This window comes from Podarcis vaucheri, assembly GCF_965113315.1.
Source record: "Podarcis vaucheri genome assembly, chromosome: 10".
Lineage (NCBI taxonomy): Eukaryota > Metazoa > Chordata > Lepidosauria > Squamata > Lacertidae > Podarcis > Podarcis vaucheri.
The window spans coordinates 40,602,115-40,625,561 of record NC_138748.1 but is presented as its reverse complement, the minus strand read 5'-3'; the positions used below and the strand labels follow the sequence as shown (position 1 = coordinate 40,625,561).

Below are 23,447 nucleotides of genomic sequence, written 5' to 3'. Positions count from 1 at the left end.
GTCCTCGGACCTCCTCCGAAGCCTGGCGGTGGGGCGGAGAGACCTTCTCCCCGCACCAGCCTTCGGATGGCTGTCCTGAAGACTTGTGGTGGGAGCAGTGGCGTAGCGTGGGGGGTGGAGGGGGGGCCTGCCGCACCAAGCGCAACATTTTGGGGGGCGCGTTTGACCGGCCCTCCTCGAGGAAGCAGGAACCCCACTGTCCTCGGACCTCCTCCGAAGCCTGGCGGTGGGGCGGAGAGACTTCTCCCTGCACCAGCCTTCGGATGGCTGTCCTGAAGACTTGTGGTGGGAGCAGTGGCGTAGCGTGGGGGTGGAGGGGGGGCCTGCCGCACCTGGCGCAACATCTGGGGGGGCGCGGAAGAGACTCGAGTGCTAAAATCCAGGGGTTAGGGGGTGCAAATTACTTGCCTTGCCCCGGGTGCTGAGAACCCATGCTACGCCACTGATCATACACAGTTAGATTTATGATGAATCTTGATAAGTCCCATTTTCATACTGACACGAAGTCTCTTCTTCTGCATCTTGCACCACTCCCTTTTGCTTTTGCAATGCTTTCCTTCGCCATTCATCATCTTGAACAGTAGCACCATATGTTTTCTTCGGACTTACGAAGGTTTCATTGCTCAGATTAGTCTCTTCAGCAAGTTCATCTTGGTCAATTATTCCACATTTCTCTTCATTCAAGCTTTCTGGGTCAGCCCATTCCTGCTTCTCACCAGAAGCAAAGATGGCATAAAATATCACTCCACTATAGTGAACTAGGGCAGCTATTAGGAAGACATTTTGCCATTCTTCGCGGGTCTGGAGGAATGATATAGGACAAGTTACTCGGAACAGGTTGTAAGAATCCAAAATAAAGCCAGAAGTTAGAGAAATGAAGTGACTGTTATCCATTCTATTTTCTAACCTGAATTTTGAAAGAATGATTTTTTTCTGATACTATGGATTACCAAAATACATAGCAGAACATGCTTTATTTCACAGAAATATGGATTGCTATAATGGCAGAGAAGCATTTGGTGCAGGTCCAGAATTAGATTTGAGTGGGGCTTTCAGCACAGAAGTCCCCAGAGTGCTAGTATAGGCCTTCTTAGCATTGTGGCAATTCTGTGCCATAAGTGACTCACTCCTTCCCTGGACCAGAATTCCTGGTGTCCCTGGGACTGTTGGAATGTGAGCTGAGTGATTGCTTGGGCAGTTATCATGTGATATGCTCCAAAATTCAACCCCTGGTGTCCTTATTGGGAAATACAGTGGTACCTCTGGTTACGAACTTAATTCGTTCCGGAGGTCCGTTCTTAACCTGAAACCGTTCTTAACTTGAGGTACTTTAGCTAATGGGGCCTCCTGCTGTCACCGTGCCTCCACCATGCGATTTATGTTCTCATCCTGAGGTAAAGTTCTTAACCTGAAATATTACTTCTGCGTTAGCAGAGTCTGTAACCTGAAGTGTTTGCAACCCAAGGTGTTTGTAACCCGAAGTACCACTATATAACATGGCAACCAACTGGCCCTGCTCCTAGCGGTACCAGGCCCATGCAGGGTGAGAAATGGGAGCATAGATATCAGTCCTTTGCTGGGGTGTGTGGACCTCAGCAGCTGGGCCTGATCCCATGGAAGTCAAGTCTTTTTTGACATGTCCTGTTGTAACCTTTTATCACAGGTTTAACACAGGAAAGCTCATAGAATTTTCCATATTACTCTTGGGCTATTTTAAGAGAACACATGAGTAAAAATCAGAGAAAATCATATTTCCTTTATTCAGCCTTTTTCAACAACCAGCATGTCAAGTATTCACTAATGCTAAATTACACCTACTGAAGTGAAGGCTCAGCCCTTAAACATGTCAATAAGATTTTTCAAAATGACTGGGGATGGTTTGGAGTAGGCAAGGGTAGCAATCCTTTATAGTGATAATTGACTGCAATGCATTTGAACATATTTCCAGGGAAAACAATCTAAACATCTTACCTTGTGTTTAGTCATTGCACCAACGATGAGGGGGCACACCATTCCTGACAGTGTCCCCACTCCATTAGAGATGCCCATTAGGATGCTGGCATACCGGGGCGCAATATCTAAATGGTTGACATTAAATCCTGTAACATAGAAAATTAGTCAACTATGCAGGGCTACTCTCTTCAGTCATAGAGAAAATGCCTTGAGCAGACAAAAAATATTTTTCATTTTACCTGAAATAGCAAATCCACTGAAGCCTACTGCTAAAACCAAGAAAGAGATTGCAACACCTCTTGTGTGAGAGAAGCCAACTACCAAAAGTAAAGTAGCCTCCATTCCAAAACCTGCAGAAAATAACACAGAGGGGGGAAACAATTCACTGATAAATGCAGTATATTGCATTCTGTTCCCATACTCCTACTGAATAAGAGTTATTTGTTCACTGTGATCCCTCTTCTCTGTTGCTAAACTCACAGTATACTGTGTAAAAAGGTAAAGGGACCCCTGACCATTAGGTCCAGTCTTGGCTGACACTGGGGTTGCAGCGCTCATCTTGCTTTATTAGCCGAGGGAGCCGGCATACAGCTTCCGGGTCATGTGGCCAGCATGACTAAGCCTGGCGAACCAGAGCAGCGCACATAAACACTGTTTACCTTCCCGCCAGAGCAGTAACTATTTATCTACTTGCACTTTGACGTGCTTTCAAACTGCTAGGTTGGCAGGAGCCGGGACCGAGCAATGGGAGCTCACCCCATCACGGGGATTCAAACCGCCGACCTTCTGACCGGCAAGTCCTAGGCTCTGTGGTTTAACCCACAGCGCCACCCATGTCCCAGTATATTATGTAACTCTATGAAAAATCACACCCTTTATTCGTACCATTAGCACTTACCTATGTATTTATCAGCTCTTTCCCCCTCTTCACAAACTTCCCCTTTCCCATTCTTTTCTCCCATTTTGGTTTAGATTTGATGCAATATATCCTTCAGCCAAGCCTCCCCCTCGCCCCAACATTCCATACTCTTTAAAAGAGCATCTTAAGAAAGCTTTTATCTGAGTCTTCTCATTGATATTTTCCATAGAAATGCCCCATATGTCTTTGCAAATATGGTCCTGAAAGAGAGTAATATGCTGGGCAAGTATAGGTAATGATTTTGTATTTCACCCCAATAACATATCTTGACTGAATCTGGCCAGTTTGCATGCAGCTCAAATGCTCCTCCACTGCTCCTTCTGTCACTGCATTGCAGAGTCTGATTTGCTGTGTCATCTGCATGAGGGCTTGTAGTTTGTTTCCTCATAATAAACAATCAATGGTAATTAAATATTGTTCAAACCATTTGCAGTAACCAAGCCTGGGCTCAGATGACTCTGACTTGTTGCATCTGTGGCATGGCAGGAATGAACAAGGTACACTTTTGCGTGGTGTGCACCAAACCCTGCTTGCTCATGTTAAACACCAATGTGTTTTAAACTTTTACTTATTGTGATGTATGAAGCAAGCCTCTGGAAGAGTGACGTGATCCTGTTTCACTATTGCAACAGTCCAATCAATTACTAAAAGGTGTAGGTACCAAGACTGACATCTCACATATTCTGGGGCTCTGCATCAACCAGAACCAGGTATATAAATCAAAGACAGTAATGGTGTTGCTTTATGCAACCCAGTTATGCAGAAAGAAAGTTAATAGTGGTAAATTTGTTGGGTAAATGAGTCCCATTCTCCAATCCACTATCAGCAACCAAGAAAGCCGCTGAAAGGCTAGTGTTCTTTAACAGGAAATGCCCATCCATGTGGCCCATGCAGTAATACCCAGTTCATCTGTTCCAAGACACTGGCACTGGCAAGTGCCAAAGCTGATCTACAATTACACACAATAAGCTGCACACCATACATTTCTACATTAGGTAGTAACATATAATTCAAACATTTTATCTATAAAATGTAACCATACCTCCACAGTTCATTATTTTTCTTACTGCAGTTGTGCTTAAAATTCTTCTGCTGCGTAAAAGGTCAGCCAGCTGCCCTCCAATAGGCACAATAATGGTCATGACCATATGTGGAACAGCAGACAAAAGGCCAACCTGAAAGTAAATACACACAATTCTGTGGAAGTGTAATGTATGTATATGAATGCAATGGTGCCCATGTTTTGTCTGCTTTATCCAATCAAACCAGTGCAGTGAATGATCTGGGAGCACTTCATGCTAAAGCGGAGTTTAAATGGATGGATATAATCAGTACCTGGCTGAGATTCTACTGAGTCTCTACTGAGATATAAGTTACCAGATTATGAAACAATGATACAAATGGAAAAATCCAACATGGCTACTTCTGAGGATCCTCAACCTTACTGATTTTTCAAACTAGCCAAACTAGCATGCATAAAGCTAGCTCCATCTTCTCTGATGAGGGATGAAGTGAAGCTTTCTCTTCCTGATCTTTCTTTCTCTACGCCATGTAACTGAGCAAGAAAGATGTGCCCAAGCACTTAAAGCACATGCTTGAAGCTATCTTTCTGTTTATTCTACTCAAGAGTATTCTGCCTGTGTTCTTCTTGCTGCTGCTTGGATAAATCCATAAATCTGACCTTTGTAAGTAAAGCATTTTTAACTTACTTAGCAGTGTGTGGCCTTAGCAGTTCGTTGCAAGAAGGGTAGAAAGGGGCAACCACTGTATGCAACTAAATGGGATAAAAGAGTCTAACTACCTATATTCCTAACACTACACTGCTGCTTGACTTTCGTGTGTTTAAACTCTGCTACTGGTGGCTCACTACTGTTGGAGAGTGTGTTATGCCCTATGTTCTGAATCCAGGCACCCAGCAGATTCTTTTGTTATTTACCCCACACATGTGGGTCACAGGGATTTATATTTTCCTCTCTCACATTTTTATCATCAGAGTCCTAAAAAAACCCACCAGACCTTGGATTCATTCACATACCTTACTTATTGCAAATCCAAAGACCTCTTCAAAGTAAGCAGGCTGACTTATCAGCAGTAAGTAGAAAGTCCAGCTTCTGCAAAAGTTTGCCACAATGATTGCATAAACCGGCATTGAAGTGAAAAACTGTTTCCATGGCGTACTAAATCTCTAGAAGAGAGAATGTCCAATTTGAAGAATCATCTGCAGTGTGGCAGCAGTTACACCTGTTATATAACTATATTGTTAAGAATGTCCCCTCTAATATCAATTGTACCACACAATCCTAATGTGTGTTTACTCACTAAGAAAGTTCCACTGTGCATTGTGGCTCAGTAGTAGTTCACCTTGTGGAGCACAGCCACAACAATAGTCTCCCAGTAGCAGCATCAGTGTCACTTACTAGGGGGATGGGCAACCTGGGAGCTACACCAGTGAACTGGCAGGAATGCAGTATTGGTTCCACTGGTGCATCCGGGCAACACAACCTTGCTGCTACTATGGGGAGATGACTGCTGTGGTTCTGCCCTACTGGGCGAGCCAATTCTGGTGGGGCTCATTTACTAGTATGTGTATTTAGGACTACATCTTTAACCTTATTGAAAAACATCAGCAATAGGATGCAAACACTATGCCATGGTTTTCATAAGTAATGTAAGACTTACATACTCATGTAATACTTAATACCAAGATATTCAATTAAAAAAAAAGTTTTTGGACCTTCATGTTCTGAGAAAAATGAGGAATAGTCAGCCACTGTATGGTAAAAGCTTTGAAACTAAAATAGGGAGAACGTACTCCGGTCTATTACATTTACAGAACTTGTGTTATCCAAACCCGCTTTTGGTGTGTTTGCATTGCCAGAGCCCAGAAACTGGAAGGCTGACAATAAGTGATGCCACACTTCTAAGCATTCTTAGGGTCCCTTTGTACAACACACCAGAAAACAGCAAAATCATACATTATTGTAAAGTTTTTTTCATTTGTAGCACTACGGTTCTATAAGAAAACATAGCTTAAAAAATTGGAATTACTCATTTTGGGGTGGGGGAACCACTAAAAGCTTCAAGCTGGGTATATTATCAGCTATATCAGCATAAAATATGACACAACATCAGTGATATAGGGACATTACAGTGACATCAGTGAAGACACATGGTCATAAAAGTTTAGGAGCGGGGTGTTAATCTGACATTAGAACTTGCAACAATGACCAGGGAAATTGTATACAAAATTATGAGGTAGGGTTGTAAAATGTTTGTACAGTAGTTTTGAAGAACGAACCATCTGCCAAGACTAAGCAGCTAAGAAATGACAAGGTGCACTACAGCCAGCATGGCATAGGTGCACTAGTGTTGGACTAGGATACGGGTTCAGATCCCCAACTCAGTCATAAAACTCACAGAGTGACTTTAGGCCAGTCACAGTCTCTCAACCTAAACTACCTTGCAGGATTGTTGAGAGGATAAAAATGGAGAGGAGGAAAACCAGGTACGCAACCTTGAGCTCCTTTGAGGAATGGTGGGATGAAAATGTAACAAAAAATGAAATGAATACCACAGTATTTTAACTTACACTGGCACTGACAAGATTGGCTCCTCCTATACTTGTTTCTATGTAAGTTCTTTCCTCGGTGGTTATTGTTGGGTGAACAGCTGGACTTTCATAGGCGTGCAACAGCCAGAACATGTACCAGATAATCCCAAACATTCCTACAGAGGAATTCAAGGAAACATGAAATGGTCAACTTCATGTTGAGCACAATATGTAAGAGTCAAGGCATCTAGCAATATTATTTCAGTAATCATCTTCTTCTTTGGCAATCACTCGTAGCCGAGTAAGATTGTCTTCCATAAACACAGTTTTAACAATGAGTCCGTAAGTGACTGTGGAGGCCAATTCTGGATCCACACGTCCTTCCACAGTGGGGACATTGGTTTCCAGGCAGGAGTAGATCAAGGTGTGGATTTGCCAAGCGTCCCTTCCTCTTAGCACGTTTCTCCCTTGCGTCCTGAGTTCAGGTGTCTTCAAAGTCCATGCAGCATAAAGATAAACTAATAACCCCACCCTTTTAAAAAAAGAAAAAGTAGCCAAAAAAAGTCTGGAGTGCTGCTATATTTAAAATAGTTTAGAACTTTATTGTACAGTTTTAATTGCATTCATTTTTGCCACTAGTCAACTTACCATATATATAAAAGACAGATGACCATCCTATGTACTGCACCAATACGCCAGCTAGTGGCATAGCAACCACAGCCCCCGCATAGGAGCCTGCAGATAAAAGGCATGTGTATATAGGTCAATAATTGTGTTCCAACACCTCCAACTCATTATCATTTATTAATTCAGGTAGCTCACAGCAGCAGGGTCTTCTGCTGAAAAACTGTACCATAGCCAGTTGACAAAAGGAGAGACTTACAATCGTCCTAAACAGTGCATGCCAGTGCATATAATCACAGTGGTGGCCAAACTTGGCCCTCCAGCTGTTTTGGGACTACAACTCCCATCATGCCTAGCTAACAGGACCAGTGGTCAGGGATGATGGGAACTGTAGTCCCAAAACAGCTGGAGGGCCAAGTTTGGCCATGACTGACGTAACAGGAACAAAAGATTCGGTCCCTTTAAGAAGGTTAGCATCATTCAGCAGGTACAGCTCATTGCTGTAGCACTATGGGAAGAGAACTTACACTTGTGGAATGTCATCCTGGGAGGTCTTAAAGGGACAGAAGCCCTTTGGGGAAATGTTTCTAAATGTACTGGAAAATATAAGAAGTTAGGGGGAAAAAACAATTCTAAGGAGTATGATTTAATAGACTTTGTGATTATAAGATGCCAGTGATGAATGGTTTAAAAAAATACATGTTATTTCAATCATATTGAGAACTCATATAGACAAGCCATGAAATTCTAGTTTGGCCTTTACTAGTGTTGCTAATGAATTATTCCAAGGGATGGACAGACTCAGGTGTTCTTCTTTTCCTCAATTGACATTGCTTCATACTTTGTTAATGAAGAGTTAACCTACATATGAACCACTGTTGGGCATGTTGAGAACACCTCACTAGGAGCTACCCTTGGAATAATTCATTACCGAACTCGTTTAACTTGTGATTATTCATGCTTGATGTGTGTAGTATAACCTAAAAGGTATTTTCCAACAACTTTTTTAAAGCATTAACTAAATCAAACACGGCAAATTGCCTAACGAAAGAAATAGATTTTAGCTTACTATATCTGCACACTCAGTCAAATATTCACACTGTATGCAAACAAACTGGAACTTAAAAGAGGGAAGCAGTTCAGACACTGAGGGGGAATGAATTATTCTAGCAGGATAATGCCAAAAGAGACAGAAGAGGTATAAGTGAGAAGACCAGAGCTTAGAGACAGATTATTATCTATTAAATTTCTATACCACCCTTCATCTGAGGCTCACAGGGTGGTTTACAATGTAAGAGCACAAAATACATAACAACATAAATACACAGCAACAAAGTAATAATAATACTGTTTAAAAGGCAAAATTTAATTAATTCGTTTAATTGTTTAATTAGCCTGAGGTCTGGAAGAAGATGATTTATTTATTTATTTTGCCTAGCAGTTAAAGCTACGTAATGAAGTTGCCAGGTGACCCTCGCTGGGGAGAGCACAAATGGGGAGCCACTAGAAAAAGACAGAGCAGAAAAAATAATGTCTGAAAATTAAGTATGTGGGTGAGTGGTAAACAGGGCAGCAAAAATCTGAATTAGCAAATAAATGTGGAAAGGTAAAAAAAATTAGAGGAATTTAAATGGAGAGAAAAGAACTAAGATATACTTCTATTTTTTCCCCACAATTGAAAGGGGGAATGGGAACAATTCCCCTTGAATGAGATATGGCAGATAATACTTTTACCCTTGACTCCATTTTGAAAGAAACTGATGACAGGTTATGCATTCTTGGGATATTAAGAGATCTCTTCCAGGGAACTAGATTATGCCTTTCAACCCCTGAAATGGAAACAGTCAGAAGCCCTCAAATGAGGAGTGACCTGAGACCCTATTATTTATAATTAATGTTATGTTTTTTTTTCTTGTTTTTTTCATGTTATGTTTTCTTTAAAGTCACAGTACACACAAACTTTTTCTCAAAAATATATATGAGAACTTACCACAGAAAGATGTGGTTGCTAGTCTACTTCTTTCAAGTGGAGGTGCCCATTTACTCCACATTCCATGACATGCTGGGTAGGTCACCCCCTGGCAAACGTATCAGATAAAAAGCATTCAATTTCAATTTAATTCCATCACTTGTATACACAGTATTTATCCTCTTCAACTAACTATTTATTTATTTATTTATTTATTTATTTATTTTTTACGGCAGTACAGTTGTACCTTGGAAGTCGAATGGAATCCGTTCTGGAAGTCTGTTTGATTCCAAAATCTTCGAAAACCAAATTGTGGCTTCTGATTGGCTGCAAGAATCCTGCAGCCAATCAGAAGCCGCAGAAGCCCCGTCAGACGTTTGGCTTCCAAAAGAACGTTCGCAAACCGGAACAATCACTTCTGGGTTTGCGGCGTTAAAGAGCCAAAACGTCCGAGTTCCAGGGCATTTGGGATCCAAGGTACGACTGTAATTCTATGCATACACAAGAAAATAAGCCCGACTTCACACAAAAGGACTTGCATCTTAGTAAGCAGGGGAATCCACACTACAAATTAAGCAGAATTAAGAGGTTTGGCCAGGCCTGGTTTACCATTAAGCAAAACAAGCACATGCATAGGGCATCAAGGGAAAGGGGGCACCACATAAATTTTCCATTGCCAGATTTTTAACATTAACTATCACAAATTGCTCAGCTGAGTGTTCATTTTCTCATTTGAAGTATATTAATAATCCCAACAGGACAACTATGCCACATGGCAGGCTGGATGCCTTATCTCAACTAAGTATAGAAGCAGATGTGTTACATAACATTAGTTTTGAGAATCTCATTTGCCATTAGATAAGTAGGATAATTTTTTCAGGTATAAAGTGGAAGTATACAAAAATAAACATTTTCCATTTTACTGTAGGTTTTGTTTCATTTTGAAAAATAAAATGTTATTTTATGGTTTATTATTGGTTATATTTTGAATTAGATATATGTATGGGGGGCATCAAAATCTTTTAAGTGTTTAGAACCCCTTAAGGGTCTTAATCCAGCCCTGGGTTTGGTGGAGTGGGGAACATCCTCAGTTTAACCACCTAAAATTCGAAGAAGTGCAGGTTTCACTGGATAGCTATGTTTGAGTACTGTTAAAGTTTTCTGCATAGTGTGGCACTGAACAGCAAATATAGTTTGGTTCTCATATAACCATTTTCGCAAGGTAGGTGTCACCACAAAATTAACATTCCCTCAGTATTCCAGCAGCTAACAGGACTTTGAAATAGTGCCCACTTGTGGTAATGTTGAACGTCTGCTATATAATGATTACACCACATTGGTGTCAAGTACTAATTCAACCCAAAACACCCTTTGTAAGGAACAAGCTGCACTGTGCTCAACTGGGACTTACTTATAAGTAAACATGTAGAGGATTGCACAGTACAACCTACCATACAGAAACTTTAAAAACTATTGCAAACCATTCTAAATTAGTTAACGTTCAGTGTGACCTCATACAAATCTCTGATGTGACTGTATTTGGAACGCTGCATCCAGTTCTGTTTGCTACACCTGAAAAGGGTAAGCAAAATGATGCAGGGGCTGGGGCAACTCGCCTGTGAGAAAAGGTCACAAGATTGGGGGCTTCTTAATGGGGGGGGGGGAGTGAGCGGGGCATGATAAAGGTGTACAAAATGGTGCATGACATGTAAGTGTGTTTAGAGAAAGGTTTTTCTCCCTCTCCTATACTAGAAGTTGGGACATCTAATGAAGCTGAGTATTGGAAGATTCAGCAAAGACAAAAGAAAGTATTTTTGTCATATGTTTCACACAGAGCATGGTTACACTATGAAATTTGCTGCCATATGATAACAATGGCCACCAATCTTAAAAGGGCTTCCAAGGGAGGGCTGGATAAATTCATTGATAAGCCTATGAGTGGCTACTAGTCATTACGGCTGTGTGCCATCTTCAGTATTGCAGACACTATGCCTCTGAGTACCAGTTGCTAGGAAACATGTGAGGCAAGGGTTGTTGTCCTCACGCCCTGGTTGTAGGCTTCTCCTAGGCATTTGGTTGGCCACTGTGAGATTAAGATACTGAATGAGATGAGCCTTTGGCCTGATCTATCTTGGCTCTTCATATGTTCTTAAGAAATATCTTAGACAAATATATTGGATACCTACCTCCACAAGACCTTGCAAAATTCTTACAAACATAACACAACCATAATGTACTCTGGCAGCTGCAGGAATGAACATATTTAGCATGGAAGTTAGGAAAATAGCTGCTCCAAATACCCTGTAAAGAAAGAACAATATTTTCCCCATATTATCTTATAGAGAGATAATACTTCATATTGTACATATATAACAATCTAAACAGCTGTTAATGATATAAAGTCTTAAGAGGTGCATAGCTAAACCATGTCATCCATCAGCAACTAAAAGAAGGGTGATTACAGTCAGCCTTTTGTGATTTCTCTGTGTCTGGGTGAAGACCCTGCCCATAAATTATCATTTGATTTATATCAACACAATTCTATAATATGTGAATTATGTTCATAAGCTTTCTGGGAAAATTCTCCTCTTTTAGACCTGATGTTCAGAAACAGTGGCCCTGGATGACTTTGCCAATTTTTTACATGGACACATCTGAGTTACTTGACTTGCATTTGAATAAGACTTGTCTTGCATTGATCCACATTCTTAAGGTGGGTAAAATTTTGTGATTAGTTCAACATATTAATCTGGCAAACTTCAGAATTAAGTAATCTTGTTCTAAAACCTGAACATGTCAAGCTCTTCAGAAGACTTTGTAGATGGCTCTTCACTGTGTCTCAGCAATAAAGTACATGGGGGCTGATCTGCATGCTGAATATTCAAGTTTAAATCTCAGGAAATCTCAAGGATGGGTTAGCAGGTGACAGGAAAGGCATATGTCTAAAGTACCAGAGACCCCACTGTCAGCCAGTCAGTAGAAGATGCTGGGATAAATGGACAAAGAGTCTGACCTAAGATGGCAGCTTCCTGGTTTCTTAAAATGGTTGCAAAAACCATAATCTCACAAAAAACGAACTATCTGCAAATCCACAGGAACCTGGGCATGTGCTTTAGTGATGTGAGGTGTCAGCAAGCCACACTGATGTTCTTTTCAAAAGCAATATTGCATAAAATGCAATTATCATTCTTAAGGAATAAGATTACAACAACTCATTGACAAAAGATGTTTCAACATCTATTATCTTTTTAACTATTACTCACTGAATACGGAGTTTTCAGCAGGATTAAATTAATTTATTTAGTTATGGCTTGTGAAAGGGTGTAGAAGGCAAATTATTTTCTGTACAAAATTATTACTGTTAAGTTTTGGAATATTAAATACAAAAAAGGCTATTATTGCAATTATTTTGGATTGGATTTTATTTGGCCATATCTTCCTTGTACATACAGAAGAAAACACAATCAGTGACATTCAAGTTTTATTCAGAGTAGACCCACTGAAATTGCACTTAACCATCTTCACACAGTTTACATATTAATTCCTACATCAAAATGCCTTCCATGTAGGAATCAAATAGTGTGGGGAATCATCCTAAAAAGCAGCTTTTAACTTGTTCATGAGGTGGCTTTCGACAATCCAGAAATGGTGAGAAGTTGCCAGCATGAAATCTGTTCTTAAATTATGTATAATGTTGATCAACAAGACTCTGTTCTTGAAAGACAATATTCACATGTGTCATATTCCTCGTCCTTTTATTACCAAATACCAGACAATTGAATGCCTTGTAGAATGTATACTAAACTATGATTTGAAATAGATTCTTAACCTTTTTCAATTCCCATAAGACAAAAAAAGGTTTTTAACCTGAAGCCAAGTTGTTTTCAGAATATTATTTTTGAGTTGCAATACTTGGTGGCCAGCAGCGCTTGCCTGCTCTCCTGTTGCTAAGGCTTACCAGGGGTACGGCTGGAGGATAAGGTCATCGCAGTGCATAGGCACTGGCTGGATTGGCTCTGCTGGTGTGTTTGAACCATGACAACCTCACTGCCACCTCACCCTCCCAATAAGCTGCAAAGGCGCTGCCTATGACAGACATTGACATTCTTGCCAACTGCTACTGTTAAGTTGTGCTTTGTTCAATGCGTACATAGGATAGATTAGCTTTTGCCAACCACCTGTAGTTTTGGACTACAACTCCCATTATCACCAGCCAGTGCAGGTGGATGGGGATTGTAGTCCAAAACATCTGGAAGACAGCAGGTTGGCAAAGCGGCAAAGGTGATTCAGTGCCAACTACATATCTTGGTCATAAGCTATTCCAACAGCCAGTATCTAGCCTTACAGGGTTCAGGATTCATCCTGAGCACTAGCCAAAATTGAGTGCTGGACAGTGGGAATCTGATTACGTATATACAGTACAACACAGTACAACTCTGCTCCACAAATGGCCATACATAAATACAGCCCCCAAGTCATTCTACCCCTCTGTGGATGAGTTTGTATCTTTTTATTTTGATAAGATTAACAGTAGGAAAATATAGACCCTTTGTAGATCACTGTGTATCTAGAATTATGTTCTCTAGTGAGATGAGCAACTGAAATGGCTTTCCTTTTATTAAGTTGACATCCAGGGCTTATTACACAAGGAGCAGAATACCTTCATTTTAGACACAAGCATTAAAATTAAATAGAAAGTAGTATACTTCTGCCTTTTAATGTCACAGACAGTATCATCATCACATCCATTGTGTAAGTTCACAAACTGTTCCCAGTTGCTAAAACTAATGTGGAGTTCATGAAATATAACTTGGTTTTTAAAAATACAGCATTAGATAACATATAAAATTGTAGTAATTACTTTATTACATCATATTATCTTATCATACCTGTTAGCTGCTAGTTTATTTGCAATGAAGCCTCCTGGAATTTGTGTTACAATGTAACCCCAGAAAAATGAGCCATGAATAAGTCCTACTGTTTCTGGATCCCAGTTGAATTGTGCTTTCTACAAATAAGACATATACATATGAAATTTGCACACCAGTGTTTAGAAGATACATATTGTCACATGATTGCCTGCACTCACTTTGGAGTTGCAATATCATGCAGAGCGCTGAACCAAAATTTGTGGAATTTTGTCTTGCCAAAAGCTATGAAAATTACCTTGTCTGTGTCACTTTGCAACTACCTTTTCATCAGTTAGTCGAGGTGCAGTTAAATTATCAAATATTATAAGGGCCACTATATAATTTCCCTTCTAAAGTTTTTTTTAATTTAGAAAGATATCATTAAATGCACAATACAAGTCCCATTTAACAAGATTTGCTTTTGTTTATTTGAGGCATACCATGTGAAATATTTTACTGACCATAACCATAGATTGGAGACAGAAGACAAAAGCAAAATCTTAGCTATTTTAAAAGTTTTAACAAGGGTGGATCATCTACCTGAATAGGCAAGCTGGTTAAAGTGGGTTGCTTGTTCCACAACTCTGGCAAAGCACACACATCTCTGCCACCTATAATTGTGGGCCCTATAATTATCATATTTACATTACAATCATATAGTTCTTTACTAGGAAGTAGCTCCCACTGTGTTCAGTGGCGCTTACTTCTAGGTAAGTGTGCCTAGGATAGCAGCCTCACCTATTATTCAGCTCTTTGGCGCTGAATTAAAACAATTGGTAATCAGGTATTTTCGCATATTGCATATTTGTTCCTATTTAGGACTAAAGTGTGGGTTTTCCAGGGGAAAGCCATAAGGCAAAGGCAAAACCTCTCCTACCCATGCTTTCTAGGTAGAAGACAAGCAGAAGCATGGACGAGCCCTTATACTATCTGAATACCCATACAAAAATGAAAGCCCTTAGCTATCATCTTTCAAACATCTGATCTGGCATACGGACTTCTTACATAGGTCTTCCCAGCTAAATGGGGATGACATTTCTCTGTATCAAATAACATATGTCCCTACTCACCTCAATCTCTGGCTTTCCATTGACATAGATTGTGCTGTTGTTAACCATTTCCACTATGGCAACACCAAGATTGCATCGAATTCCAAAAGAAATGCAAAACCCCAAGCCACTCATGATGGCAATGATGTAACGTTTGGGAAGTCCACAGCAATAGCAGTCAAATAAAGGTTTCCTGACAGCCTGCACAGGCCTTCCTTCTTCATTCAGTTCAATGTTATCTTCTTCTTGGTTGGTTCCATCAATTTTTCTGAAGATGTTAAAAAAAGTAAAAGTAAAAAGATGTTCTTAGGACAAGCTGTTGATGTGTAGTTGAAGTAATACGCTGATTAGCTGCTACAATTACATTCCCATGTTAGCTGTTCCCAATTAATTGTAACTGGAACATGTGAAAGAAAGCAGCTGGGGTTTTTGCATAAGGCCTTGAAGATTTCAGAGAAATACTGGGGCAGCTGTCAGGTTCGTCTCAGGCCCATTCACACATCATGGTAACTATGGATGAAAAACATCCAACCCATAGGCCTAATTAGACTTCCCCATTTTCCTTGGGCAGCTGTTTTGGCCAAGCCATTCCCACTTGCTCTACACCTGATATCATTTGTGACATCACATGAGAGACAGGTAAAGGCAGGGCTTGGACCAAAGGCTGTGCTGATTCCCAGCATTTCCCAAGTGGATGGCAATCAGCTGATGGTTGGGAACTTGGGAAGTGTGTAAGAGACTTTGCAAACCTACTTTGGAAATAAAAAATGGTCTGCTTTTACAAAGAACAGGTCCGTCCCACCTGCTCCCAAAGATTTTATACCTCAGAAAAACCTAAGTCTGTATTAATTTATTTGAAACATTTCTTTGAAATAAAGAAACATGCATTCTTTCCTGCATTTCATTTAATAAATTCAAGAGGGCTAACAGCAATGTGTGTGTGTGTGTGTGTGTGTGTGTGTGTGTGTGCGCGCGCGCGCATAAAGGTAAAGGGTAAAGGGACCCCTGACCATTAGGTCCAGTCGCGGACGACTCTGGGGTTGTGGCACTCATCTCGCTTTATTGGCCGAAGGAGCCGGCGTACAGCTTCCGGGTCATGTGGCCAGCATGACTAAGCCGCTTCTGGCGAAACCAGAGCAGCGCACGGAAACGGCGTTTACCTTCCCTATTTATCTACTTGCATTTTGTGCTTTTGAACTGATAGGTTGGCAGGAGCAGGGACCAAGCAACAGGAGCTCACCCCGTTACTGGGATTCGAACTGCCGACCTTCTGATCAGCAAGCCCTAGGCTCTGTGGTTTAACCCACAGCGCCACCCGCGTCTCTCTCTCTCTCTCTCTCTCTCTATCTATCTATCTATCTATCTATATGCATAGGCAGCTATTAAAACAATGAGACACAATCCAGCAAGTTCTGTGCGTTTAGTTGTTTCTGTTATGAGGATCTGCAATCTAACCTTCAAATATGCTAGTTTTGGATCTCACTAAAGCCACTACCTTTTGGCCTGCTTTATTTCCAAAGGGATTTGATGAAATAGATTGTGTTGGTGCATAAACAGATAGACTTCAGTTTGTGCAGTAGTTCCACTTTCTCTTCTTTCCCTTGCAGTTCCTCCTCTTCCTGCCCCACTGACAAACCTGTTCCAGAGGTGTCCTCCAACCCACCAAAGCAGCTTGCAAGTTGCACCAGAAGCCCAGTTGCACGAGCAGAAGTCTATTTTGTTTCTGCACCAACCCAACTGAATATTACCCATGGTTTCAAGAGAATGTTGGGGCCACCATTCTGACAGCATTATGCAGGCTCATAGACTTCTATTGCAAATGCACCTGGCATCAGAAATCAGATGAAAAAGTTTGCCTGGCATGGCAATAGCTGAACATCTGTCACAAACCACAGTGCTCTTGGCCATAGAGGGTTTCTCCTAATTAGGTTCAAATCAGTTTATCTGTTCAGATACATTCTTCTTCATCTTGACTGGAATAATTGCCTCCTCATAATTAATTCTGTAAGCAATAGCAGTTAGGTCAAGTGAAGAGAAGAACTGACAGGGATATTTAGATTTCCATCTGGGCTAACCTTGAGCTTTCTGGAACTCTCAAGTGATGTTTACCACCTCCTGTTTGCTCCTTTCCTGCAGTAATTCAGAACTTTTCTTATCTTGCTACACTGGTCTTGCATTTATTGAGCTAGACATGCCTTTGCCACCACAGCTGCAACTAGGAGGCATGTTTGGTGTGAGATGTCTCTGGAAAAAAGAACTGTGGACTTGCAGGGGCAATACCTTGTTGCCAAAGTGGTTTAACAATTCATGAAGCCCTTCTTCAAATAACCACTTACTCCTTTCCATGACCTCTTCCAGGAACAAGGTCATCAGCAGAAAATACTTTGCTCACATGCTTTCAGTCTTATAATATGACATACGTAATAAAAATATGACACAATGCAAAAGTTAAAAGGGATGTGAAGAGAAGCAACATAACCTCCAAATACAAGGCCAGATCTAATAACACCCCTAGATGGCAAACCTGAACATTTAGAAGGAATGCAGTCCAGAAGGGGCTGAAGATGGCTTCATTGACTTTGGAGGCCCTAATGGCTTCTGAGGGGGCTGAATACCCCCTCCCAGATCAAATGAGCCACCCACCTACAATTTCCAGAGCAGCAAGTTGTGTTCTTATCAACAACTTTTTGAATGGCTGCTGTAAATAACATAATTGTATTTGTGCATACTTTCTGCGTTATATTTCCCTCTTATCCCACTGTATACAAACCACCCACCACGACCATGTGTATACATACCTTCTCAGGGTTGGCCCAAGATATTTTGCTCCTGAGGCAAAGGACAAGATGGTATCTAATCCATGTAAAATACCAACATTGCATTGTATCTAGGCATAGCAGTTTGGGAAGCTCTATACAGAAGTAACCCATGTTTTCTAATGCCATTAAATGAGACTTTTCAGGAGGTAACCTGTATGTGGTTTTCAGATTCAGGGACCAGTACTCAATCTAGCTGAAAACATGGTGATTTCTTGTCCGTCAATTAGAAATGTGTAAAACGTGTACCCATCTGAGTTAACTCACAAAACCAAATTATGGTGCTAAAGTTGTCTTGCTCTAGGAAAGGGACCAGACATCTTAATCACCTTCCAATACACAACATGATGCTTCCCTCTTGTCTACCAGGGGCTCATGAGGAGGGTCCTTTTTAATTTATGCCTCCCCCCATGCGTTATACTGTACTCAAATGGCAAGCGCTAAGCACCTATCTTCTCCAAAGATGCACTTCTCTCTCACTTTGTTACTGTCTTCTGATGGGTTTTCTCCACCATGCAAATGCACCTGGCATCAGAAATCAGATGAAAAAGTTTGCCTGGCATGGCAATAGCTGAACATCTGTCACAAACCACAGTGCTCTTGGCCATAGAGGGTTTCTCCTAATTAGGTTCAAATCAGTTTATCTGTTCAGATACATTCTTCTTCATCTTGACTGGAATAATTGCCTCCTCATAATTAATTCTGTAAGCAATAGCAGTTAGGTCAAGTGAAGAGAAGAACTGACAGGGATATTTAGATTTCCATCTGGGCTAACCTTGAGCTTTCTGGAACTCTCAAGTGATGTTTACCACCTCCTGTTTGCTCCTTTCCTGCAGTAATTCAGAACTTTTCTTATCTTGCTACACTGGTCTTGCATTTATTGAGCTAGACATGCCTTTGCCACCACAGCTGCAACTAGGAGGCATGTTTGGTGTGAGATGTCTCTGGAAAAAAGAACTGTGGACTTGCAGGGGCAATACCTTGTTGCCAAAGTGGTTTAACAATTCATGAAGCCCTTCTTCAAATAACCACTTACTCCTTTCCATGACCTCTTCCAGGAACAAGGTCATCAGCAGAAAATACTTTGCTCACATGCTTTCAGTCTTATAATATGACATACGTAATAAAAATATGACACAATGCAAAAGTTAAAAGGGATGTGAAGAGAAGCAACATAACCTCCAAATACAAGGCCAGATCTAATAACACCCCTAGATGGCAAACCTGAACATTTAGAAGGAATGCAGTCCAGAAGGGGCTGAAGATGGCTTCATTGACTTTGGAGGCCCTAATGGCTTCTGAGGGGGCTGAATACCCCCTCCCAGATCAAATGAGCCACCCACCTACAATTTCCAGAGCAGCAAGTTGTGTTCTTATCAACAACTTTTTGAATGGCTGCTGTAAATAACATAATTGTATTTGTGCATACTTTCTGCGTTATATTTCCCTCTTATCCCACTGTATACAAACCACCCACCACGACCATGTGTATACATACCTTCTCAGGGTTGGCCCAAGATATTTTGCTCCTGAGGCAAAGGACAAGATGGTATCTAATCCATGTAAAATACCAACATTGCATTGTATCTAGGCATAGCAGTTTGGGAAGCTCTATACAGAAGTAACCCATGTTTTCTAATGCCATTAAATGAGACTTTTCAGGAGGTAACCTGTATGTGGTTTTCAGATTCAGGGACCAGTACTCAATCTAGCTGAAAACATGGTGATTTCTTGTCCGTCAATTAGAAATGTGTAAAACGTGTACCCATCTGAGTTAACTCACAAAACCAAATTATGGTGCTAAAGTTGTCTTGCTCTAGGAAAGGGACCAGACATCTTAATCACCTTCCAATACACAACATGATGCTTCCCTCTTGTCTACCAGGGGCTCATGAGGAGGGTCCTTTTTAATTTATGCCTCCCCCCATGCGTTATACTGTACTCAAATGGCAAGCGCTAAGCACCTATCTTCTCCAAAGATGCACTTCTCTCTCACTTTGTTACTGTCTTCTGATGGGTTTTCTCCACCATGGATGGGTTTGAGTATACTTTGCCTTCACTCTTGGTTGCCTGTGGAGACTCTGTTTGATCCCTCCTGGGCTAGCCACCATGCTGCCTTCCAGATGTTGCTGAATGCTCATCAGTACTAACTAGCATTGCTAATGATCAGATATATTGGAAAGTGCAGTCAAAAACATATGGAGGGCACCATGTTGGCTAATTCTGATTAGAGCTATAAGGATTGTAATGCAGTCATAAAATACAATACTTCTTTGAATAATTTCAAACTATTAAATGCACAATTGTCAACCAAAACAATCTGCCTCATTATTATTGAATTCAAATTAAACATTTTCTGCAGGGCCAGTCTTGCGCCTTGTTGATCCTAGGTGACTATCTAGAGCAGCAATTTATGGGACCAGCTTTGTTGCAGCATACGGGAGTGACTTTTCCTTTCTAGGTTGCTTTGATGCTTCTTGGTTTGCTACGCAGAAATTAGAGCATTAAAGAAAATATATGGGTTTGATGCAATGTAGGGAGCAGTGTTTGAGGCAGAGACAATGAGAAGGCCTAAGCAGCAGGAATCTGCTGGGACTTAAAAGTACATGGAATAGATGGGTTTATTGGTGCAAGGGTTATTGAAGAGAGACCCAAAAACATGTTTTCTGGCTGACTGGAAATGGAGCAGAAGTTTGAAAACCATACAATGAGTTACTTTATACCTTCAAAGCAATGAATGAACCAATGCAGAGCTGAGTACCATTTAAATATTTTGCAAGGGTACTAAAATAGCCAGAGTATGACCCACTCATCCTACCTACTGGAGATACCTTTGTCAATCATTCATAGATATATATTAATTTAGGTAGCACAGTAACTGTCAAATTCAGCTCACTGTTGACGTCAACATGTAATATGATAAAGCAGGAAATCTGTAGGTGTATGAAGTTATATTGACCAAATGTCCTTGGCCAATGAAAAAATATCTTCCTCATAACATATCTTCCTAACAATATTTATGAAGAAAAACTGGGAAAGCTTCAAAATAATCCTAGGAACTCTAGCACTTTTCACATTTAATAGCATATACTGTATTAATATCTTTAACTGCTTATGATGTCTTTATAGTTTAACAGGTCTTATTTTAAAAGACAAACACCTTAACCAGATCAAAGCATGATTTTGAGTGATAAATGCTCCTTATTTCATCTTTCATTTTATTTCTGAAAATTTCTTCTACCTGTCCTGTCCTAACATGTCACAGAAATATATTATCTGAGAAGAGGCATCTCTTAAAAGTTTATTTTTTTAGAGCTTTGCATGTAATAAAATTCAAAAATGATACTGCAGTTTATTATATATCTACAGATGGTGGGTTGTTTGGGTCTTTTAGAATAGTTTACAAGAAAATAAGATATGAGACAAGTTGGCTACCAAGGACGAAACAGAAAACTACAAGTCCTATATCTGTACATTCAGAAAGTATGAATAAGTCATTATATATGAGCAGCATGAACCAATGCATGCTTCCTCAGAAGTAGATCTGTTGTCTTTAGTGATGCTTCATCTCAGGTTTGCAACCTAGATAGCATTGCAAGCTACATAAATGATAATATAATAGTATATTATAATGTGTGTGTGTGTGTGTGTGTATACACACACACACACACTGAGTCCTGTTAGTGGTTTTGTAAAATATTGGAAGCTGCCCAGAGACTTTATTGTTTAGGGATAGCATAGAAATGACATAAATAAATACATAAAGAGAATCTTTATTATTAACAAATAATTGTGCTGTTTTGCAAAAATGATATGCTTCCCATGACAATACATCAATTGATTATTTGGCTGGTAAAAGAAAAGTCTAACTGTCTGAATCTTTCAATTTTTTGGAAGATTAATGATAAACTTGTTAGTCTTTAAAGTGGCACAACACTGTTGTTTTTACTGCGACAAACTGAAACAGCCGCCCCTCAGGAAATTCGTGTATTTGAAACAATGTGAATATTGTGAATTTCTGCACTTTCACCCCTATGGTTTTTCTCTTATAAACTTTTAAATGGCTGCCAATTTTTAACATATCCAAGCATATTATAGACAAACAGACATAATCCAGTTAAGCTAAAAAGCTTGCATTTAAATTGATGCTGGTTACGATCCTAAGTACACCTGTACTGACAAAATCAAGTAAAGTTGGACTATCTAGCTACATGTATCAGAAGATCAAAGAGTTTAATCAGATTCATGGTCACTTTTGCAATTTCAGTTTTACACAAGCTACAATTTTTGAATTGTGCTCTATGTTTCACCTCTATGTTTCTAAAACATGACATGGATATAAATTTAGATACATGTATAGATATAAAATCACATGAAATTTTCACATTTATTTTCAGTATATGTTTCTTTTATTTCAGTTTTTTTATTGATATTTTATTTTCCTTTGGTTCTCTTTCTGGATATTATTTAGCATTAAATCAGCTTTGTCTAAGTTTTATCAACAATATTTAAAATGCTTAACACTAGGTCTATTTTGCAATTATTTCATATTTTAGCAGCTCATATTTTATAGTGGGGTCGTGTGTGTGTGTTTTATCCCATTACTTTGTTACTAAGGTACAGTTCCTTGCATATGCTGCTTATTCAATTATGCTTACAAATTTACTTTCCAAATTTAAACCTAAACTTTATTTGCTTACATTTTTGAAGTTTACATTAAGTTTTTACCTTTGGAAGTGTCCCAGTGAATCACTCACAGTATTCTTCACCTCTTCCTTCCCAGGCTTTAAAAACCTCTCCCTTAATGAGTTAAAGACTTCAAAAGGCATCTTGTCTTCCTTAAATAAATCCTTTAATGTAACATTTTGTTTGCTGTCATCGCCAGTTTCCCCCAGACTTTAGTAGCCTGCCTCAGTGCTTTCCTCTATTTTTTACCCCCTGTTATCCCTGGTACGACGACCGGATGATCCACACAATGTTAATACTCCAAAATATCCGTCAGAGTGAAAATTTCAGCAGAGTCTCCTCAGAACTGCCAATAGCTCAAGCAGAATTGTAGTGGCTCTGTTTTTCATCTATTGTTGTTCTGCGGCTGATCATCATTAAAGAACAAAGGGCTACACCTGAAGGTTAGAAACGCTGGACCTGGCGCTTCAAGCTGGTGCACCCGACTGAAACACACTATAACTTGCTCATCCTCTCTCCCAGCTTTCTTCTGCCGTCTCTCTCACACAGATCCTGTGCGAGGTGATGCTATAGTAACGAACACAATACCTGTCCCTCTGGCCACTCAAGCTTATTAATAGATCTCATCCACAGCAAACTTTATTAAACATTTATACATTCTCCCTGTCACGGGACATGGACTTGTAGCTCCATTTTACTCTCAAACTTCCTCTGCACCCCAACCCCCCAACAAACAGCTTTTGTTGGTCTCTTGGAAATGTAGTCAACCTAGGCATGTCATTTATGATTGACATCATTAGGAGCTCTGTCTAAAAAAACCCCCAAAGAAACAGAATTGCTTTAAAACGCTGTGTGAGTAGTCATTTGCATTAATCCAAACAAGAACACATGGGGTCATTTATTTACTTATTTATCTGTTTATTATAATCATAAAAAATGGATCAGAAAGCGAGTTATAAAAACAGAGATCT

General features: G+C 40.0%; 1 protein-coding gene across 1 annotated transcript; it reads right to left on the bottom strand.

Annotated features, from left to right (window-relative positions):
* Positions 1 to 462: 462 nt before the first annotated feature.
* On the bottom strand, positions 463 to 22,709 carry SLC17A8 (solute carrier family 17 member 8; the record flags this gene model as incomplete). Its single annotated transcript, XM_082238672.1, has 12 exons — positions 22,519 to 22,709; positions 14,996 to 15,242; positions 13,905 to 14,023; positions 11,202 to 11,316; positions 9,037 to 9,124; positions 7,071 to 7,157; positions 6,462 to 6,598; positions 4,908 to 5,057; positions 3,915 to 4,047; positions 2,193 to 2,303; positions 1,972 to 2,099; positions 463 to 801 (listed from the first exon to the last, which is right to left on the bottom strand). Exons 1-12 carry the CDS (start codon positions 22,617 to 22,619, stop codon positions 463 to 465), a joined length of 1,755 nt encoding a protein of 584 aa, XP_082094798.1. The 5' UTR covers positions 22,620 to 22,709.
* Between the last annotated feature and the right edge of the window lie 738 nt (positions 22,710 to 23,447).